General features: G+C 37.3%; 1 protein-coding gene across 1 annotated transcript in view; it reads left to right on the top strand.

Moving 5' to 3' along the window:
- Positions 1-7,428, top strand: part of LOC102195523 (CUB and sushi domain-containing protein 3-like) — a 230,622-nt gene that overhangs the window by 93,032 nt on the left and 130,162 nt on the right. Inside the window, exons 16-19 of the mRNA XM_005743207.1 lie at positions 602-605; positions 1,154-1,341; positions 4,919-5,107; positions 6,889-7,005. Of these exons, the coding sequence (XP_005743264.1) occupies positions 602-605; positions 1,154-1,341; positions 4,919-5,107; positions 6,889-7,005 (498 nt within the window). The remainder of the gene's footprint in view (positions 1-601; positions 606-1,153; positions 1,342-4,918; positions 5,108-6,888; positions 7,006-7,428) is intronic.

Here is a 7,428-nt window from a genome sequence, read left to right as displayed (position 1 = left end):
TGTTGAAAGCCTCAAGTAATCCTTTATCTTGCTTACCCGCTTTGCTCACTTCCTGAGAGAGCTTCAATAAAAGAAAGTGGGGAAAAAAGGAAAGGGAAAATCTTGCTTTGAAATCTTTATTTCTTAATATTAATAAGTGAAATCATGAAATTCATTCATTCGTTCATGTTGTATAATTGTTGCTTTTTCAAAGGGCTGCCTTTACTGTGACTTTTTTTGTTTTGTTTTATTATTTATAAAATTAACCCTCTTTTCCTCTTCCCTCACTTAAAATGAGCACAGGGTTTCTCATGCCTGTTTAAAGCATTACATCTATGATGGCACTATACTCGAGGCAATCTTCACAGTTTCTTATATCAGTGAGATAAGAATGCATAAATTTCAGTCAGGAAACGTCAATAATATTGACAGATATATCTGTGTTGATCCCAGTTGTTTGATGGGGGGGTTAAGAAGGTTGCAACAGATGCATAGCAATGTCACATTTCCAGGAACTGTTCCAATTATTGGAATTTTTGCTGTAGCGCTTTTTTTTTTTTTTTTACCCATTGCAGAAAATTAGGATGTTTTTCTGTAAAAGAAATTACATTTTCTTTTACAGCTTGGTAATACTGTGTTAATATTGGGATAAAAACAAGTGACTTAATTACAAAAGAAATATCAAGTAAATACGACGCAATGACCCGTATCAAGACTGGTTACATCTGGAAACACCAGGTTATTACAACTTTAAAGCCAGTATTAAAAAAATCAAATACACTGATATTATCATTATATTGCTCCTGCCTGTTAAGAAAACGAGTAAATCACTAGACCTTACTGCTAGACCTTCTATACTAGTACTAATTGGTTTTGCCTTGTAAGTTTCCACATCACTACGCTCAGTTTGTGAGGCCTTATTAACCTCAATATAAAAGTTTCAGTGTAATATTACTCAGCTCAACCATTGTTGGTACAAAATACAGGGATATTGCTGTATGTTTAAGTGGTTATAACTTCTTGTTTTTACCTTATTACCTCAGTATTGTCACATTTTTACCAAACTGTATGAGGTAACCAAATTTATTTTTTAACAAATATGTAACAAATATGTAACAAATATGTAACAAATATGTAACAAATAGTCCATCTGTCCTTTTGTTTAACTTTTAAGGTTTCAAACTGAGCTCAGTTATGACTTCCTGGAGGTTCACGATGGTCCCAATCTGCTCTCTCCTCTGATTGGCTCTTTTAATGGAACCCAGGTCCCTCAGTTCCTGTTCAGCAGTAGTAACTTCCTGTATCTGCTCTTTACCACCGATAACAGTCGATCAAACAGTGGCTTCAAGATCTTCTATGAAGGTGAGAGTATAGTGCTATTGCCTGTAATTTCTTCACAACAAAAAAAGGATGAGATGAGATGGTACACATTCAGTTCTATAATTAGACATAGAGAATAAAATTTTAAACAAGTTCAACTGTGCTTCAGCTAGAGGCACTGGAGACTGGTTGGTCAGCTTTTCTGGTAGCACTTAAGTTTCTGAAACCAAATGCCAAGATTAAACTTTGTTGAGGAAATATTTCAGGTCTATTACATGTCAAGAGCACTAGTATTACCATAACAAAATGCCTCAATTAGCGTGGGTTCTCTAACTACATGAGTTCAGATTAGTTACTGTGATTAACATTTAAAGGTGATACATTTTAAATTTTTCATAAGTGCTTAGCTTAGCTGGAGAGGTCCGCTCTGCTGTTTTTAATTTTAGATCATCTCTTGTCTAGTGTTAAAGCCTCACAATTCACAGTGTACATTTCATGCTGGTTATTAGTTTACCGGGGGCTCTTGGCTCTTTGGTAAGGCTTAAGCTTTGTATATTAATTGTAGTCACTTGTCGAATATTGTCGGTTGTTTAGCTTTGACTATAAAGCGCCTTGAGCAGACTTGACACTATCTGTATAAAACTAAATTGAATACAACTTCCATAATTCGTCTCATCAAAGGCTGTGCACTCTTTGAATGTTTACTGTTTATGATAGGTTTGTTCGTTGAGCACATAAGCTTTGTCTTCAGTTGTGGCATTGCATTTAATCTCTTTATGATTGTGATTGCTGGTGCAGAAGTCAGACTCAGTGTAAGTTCTTAATTGAATGTAACTTCATTTAGCTTGATTTATAGTGCACTCTGTGCTATCATTCTTGCTTGGTCTATCATTGAGGCATAGCATTATGTCTGTCACTGCTGCTATATTTATCCATACATATTTTTCTGCTACTCGTATTCCCTCTTTGAGTCTTTTAGAAAGTACTGCTGGTAAATATTTTGTGCAATAAACAAACATAAAAGTGGCTGTTAATGATGTCCAGCAAAGCAGTTGAACATTAATTATTCTGACTTCTTGGATAGAAGCTTCACAGTGGTCAATATAAATTATCCAGGTAGGGGAGAAAATCAAACACTGTGCTGTAAATGTAAACAAACACTCAAAGGAAAAAGGACTCAAGTTCAATGGAGTGAAAGGGTTTTTTTTGTCAACAGTGCACTTGATGTCTGTGGAGCTGTGATCCCAGATGACAGTGACTATGTGGGATTGCACCTCTGTACCGACTGGCAACCCAAATCTATTGTTAACAATGTACTGCCACTTGTCAGGTGCAAATGGTAGCCCCATGCTTTCAAATACAAGGTCGCAGAGTAAGGTGAAGTTAATCTAATCAAAACAACTGAAGCAAACTATTAGCTCTACAAGGGTACATAATTTGAAATAAGACTCGGTATACATCATTATGCATTGAATGGTAGTTTTTGAAAAGTCTAGTACAAATATATTCTGGACATACTGTGATTTATTTTCACAATTGTTTGCACTAGCACTATTACCCCGTCACTCCAATTTGATTCATAAGACAGAGGTCGTTATTATGTCTCTGTTATTGACTGAAAGCAGGCCACAAGTGCTTTTGTCTTATTACGTTTCAATCTCGAGTGCATTTTGCTTTTGTTGATGAGGCCGTCGAAAAGCAATAACAGTAAGATCATATTAGCTTCTTCCATTGCCTTTTAGGACATATCTTATTGCCAAAATACTTCTGGGAAAACTAGCCTACTTCATTTGTAAAATTAGTCTGCAAAGTAAGGGTTAGTTATCCTGTGAATAAAGTAAGGCACAGAAGCACTACATCATTCCCTTTATGTCTAAGAAAATTCGACCTCTTCAGTTAAATAAAAATTACAGCATGCTATACAATTATTTTTGCCACAAACATTTAAAACATACTACACGGTAACGTATTTGACATGACTCCATGGGCTTGGAGATGTAAGGAAATTATTTTCCCACCAAATACCTGCACCCTAGAGGCTACTGCTAGCATTGATCAATGACTGCTCTGCATATTAAAGCAAAATTCATATGATGTATGATGAAAGTAGTGCAAAGCAAGCTTCCTACAGAGGCTTACACGAGGATAGCAATCTCTCTGTTATCACACAGGTCGGATCACACTAGTTATTAATGACAATTATCTATGGCTTATAAATCTTCTTACACCATGCAACTCTGCCCTATTGCTACAAGGAAATTCTGCAGGTCATACAGGTAAACTATATTATGACAAAGCTTTTCAGATTATATATTTGACTTACTTTGAGTGTTTGTGTTTTGAGCTATAGGTCTCTGCAGGGAGTGCAATTACATGTTCATGTGCTGTACTTAAATACATGCAGTGCTCACAGTCACTGACACCAGATGTAACATGTGAACATATGCCTGTTTTAAGCTATATCTTTGTTACTTTGACTTTACATAAAATAATAAATTGTCTCTATAATTCCAGAAAATTAATCCTTCCATGTTAAGATTCTTCCTCGCCAGTGGCCTGACAACCGCTTACACAACTACTGTCAGTCAGTGGCTAAAATCAGCATATTTTTAGTGCATCAAAAGCAACCCTACTTGGAAGAAATCCAAAAGGCGGTCCTGGAAATCACAGGGAAAATGGGGGCATCTCTTTACAACTTGCATCACTGCAAATTAAGAGAGATGAAACTAGCTCACTGTAGGAGTAAAACTATCAGGCAAATGTGCTTTTGTTTAATAAAAACTTCAAGTGGTCTTCCAGTAGCTGACTAGTATAGAAGGAAATGAAGTGGACGCGCAGTTTCACCAAGGTCATACTCTGAATTCGCTCTCCCCATGAAGCTGCTGCCCTTTACTATCCCACAGTACCTGTCTAAATGGCATGAAGATAAAACCCTGTTTTTTTAAAAATCAAAGAAGCTGACAGCTCTATTAAGGTTATTCAGGAAGAAACTGTTAGGCATTATGGCAGTCAATGCAATAGTTCATTTTTCTGCAGTCTCTACTGTGTACTAACATAGCCTGGTTTGAAGAGTCGTTTGTTTGTCATAAGAGTATTCTTTAAAGTTAACAGTAAAAGAAAGGCAAAGTAAATCTTTTTGCGTTCTATATTATGCATGCGACCTGACACCTGCCTTTTGTTGCTGTGATTTTTAACATCAAAGCTTCGATCTGCACTTTTTTAGAGGGAAAATGTGACACGGAAGTTTCAGTGAATGCAAAAATAGAATTGGCATTTCATGTTTGATGAATGCTGTGACTTCAATCCACCTCAGGAGTGTAAAGGTCATATTATATTTAGTATCAAAATAGAAAAGCCGACGCTTTTACAGTAATGCTGCTTAATACCAGGTGCACACGTGCACACAAGAACTGTGAAGAGTGTGGCTCAGTTATTTTAATAACAGTCACGAGTCAAAAACATGCAGCTAGTTCATGCATAGCTCAGTGCAACACTAAACACTGCATCTAGAGCCTTTGTAATCTGTGTGAAGAAGATCCAGATTTTACATGAGGTAAAATCATACATAACTTCCTTTAAATACCAATGTAAAGAGAATGCTTCCTTTTCATTTCTACAGTGGTCACATTGGACACATACTCCTGTATGGATCCTGGTATCCCAGTGAATGGCTTGCGGTTAAGCCACGACCTGTCCATCGGCTCAACTGTGACCTTCCAGTGTGACCCAGGATATAGACTGAGCCACGAGGAGCCTCTAGTTTGCGAGAAGAACCACTTTTGGAGCCACCCACTGCCCACTTGTGATGGTATGTATGCATTCCTTAATTAAATATTTCAGTGAATATTTAACATACATTTAATAGGATGTAATTTCTTTGACTTACAGTATGTACTGACAGTTTTTAATCGCAGTACTTAAAGGATATTGCCACCAGTAGATGGCACAAACTCTACAATGGCAATTATGTTCCTTTGATTCCTTTGATTTGATTGAGTCCTAAAAAAAAGATGCACTCTGACAAAAGGTAAAGACCCAGCAATGGGTGTAGCAACATTTAGCACATAGTAGGTTTGACAAATAAAAAAGGTGCTGCCTTTTATTCATAAAACACAGTGCCTCTAGTGCTTTACTGGAAAACTTACTGAGGTGTTGGAAATCAAGTGATATGGAAGACAAATTTTGCCTCACATCAGAACATGAGGTGCAGGATGTATAGATGGATTTGATTTGATAGATTTGATAGGCCAAATAATGCCCTGGGCTGTATTTGAGCAATGTTGCTTCTTGTGCTGTTTACATTAGTATCACACCTGAAGAACATTTGTGAAAATGGTCACGGATCACTCAGCAGAAACAAAATAACAAGTAAAATACATGCAATGTTTGGCATGCCGCACATATGACTCAGTACCACACTATAGTTTCACACCAGTGCTTGTTCTGAAACTAATTTTATATCTGGGAGCATATTTTTGCCAAGGTATGTGCCAGACTGGTGCCAAATGCATTGGCTCTCTGCCTATGGAGCCTCTGAAGTAGATCGTTTGCCAAGCATACTCATCCACTTTTAATGACTTTATGTAATTTTGGCTCATTAATAAAATATTTGATGTAATTTAGTCAGTGGGTAAGGATTCAGGCCTTGGTGTGTTGTGTTCGCTGGAAGGCCTGTGCGTGGAAGGAGAGAGGTTCGAGTAGGGGGTGGGTGTGTACAGCTGCGGAGCCCAAGGCATCCCAGTTATCCTCCAAAATATCATCTGACATCCATTACTTTGAAAATGTGTACACTCACAACAGTCCTACTTCTAATATTTGTCAACTCTAACTGTTTTGAGGAAACTATTCATGAGCTTGGTTGCAAAACCACCCGTAGGTCAGAGAGCACGTACATAGGCAGATGCAAGAAGGAAAAACCCCACAAATCGTGTCACATTTCATTAATGCTGAGTTCAAAAAAGCTCTGCCCTTTATGTGAAACGACAAAATCTAATGACAGCATGAGAAAAAGGTTACAGGCTTTAACAGTGTTCAATTACACCAGTTAACCTTTAGACACATTAATCCTTACCCCACTGATCCACATGCGTGACATGCGTTGTCCCTTTCTCTTCTTCATTTCCTCTACATCTACAACTAGATTATACCTGACTGAAAATGAGTTGAATGGTAACTGTTTCTTTTAAAGATCAATTTCTACCTTGAAGTGACAATGATTCTAAATCCAGATGAATATGATAATCCTCTGAATATGCTTGTAAGTTATTTTGTGTTTTAACTAAATAGATGATCATGTTTTGTAACAATTTCTTTCAGTTTAAGATACCATGAATTAAGAAAATCTGGGTGGATAGCTAAATGTATGAATAATGTATTGCCATGTTAGGCACTAGGGCTGGTTTGGAGTGCACACATGTGGCAGATTTACAGGTGCAAATAAAAATAGCAGGACAGGATGTGATATGACTCAAATGCATTATTCATCTTAACCTCCCCTCTGTCTTCAGGTGAAGGATTTATTGGTTCATTTACAATTTACCCTTTTTTTCCAGCAACAGTTATCTTTCATTATCTTCTTGTTCCATTCAGCATCATGTGGTGGTGATATCAGGGGACCTGGAGGGATCATCTTATCACCTGGCTACCCTGAGCTGTATCCTAACTCTCTAAATTGCACATGGACTGTAGAAGTCAGCCATGGAAAAGGTAGGAGAATGCATCTATATATTTGCATGCAAGCTGTTAGGAACAGCTAAGATGCCCCAAACACTCCACCTTCCAAGCTGGAGGAAGATACACATACCACACCCTCTTTCCCAGTGGGTTCAGACGGCGATTTTATATATAACAGTTTTTATTTATCTAGTCCTTTCTACAGTGAGTCGCATATTTAGTATTCTCAACAATGACCAAATTATGTAACAATAAATTAAAAGGACACATCTCCCCCTCCTCAAAAAGGTTCTAGAGATATAAAAGTGATTTATTATTATAAACTGAAAAGAGTGCAACATGTACATTTAATCAGGCAAAGATCATTTAAATGCAGGGCTTTTATTATTGGATGGTAGCCAGGCCATGAGTGGTGGCTCCACAGTGTAATGGTTTACGCATTTGGGTTCGCTACTG

This window comes from Pundamilia nyererei, unplaced genomic scaffold (genome assembly GCF_000239375.1).
Source record: "Pundamilia nyererei isolate P.nyererei 1_Seehausen unplaced genomic scaffold, PunNye1.0 scaffold00128, whole genome shotgun sequence".
NCBI classification, from domain to species: Eukaryota; Metazoa; Chordata; class Actinopteri; order Cichliformes; family Cichlidae; genus Pundamilia; species Pundamilia nyererei.
This window is presented reverse-complemented; position numbering and strand designations above follow the sequence as displayed.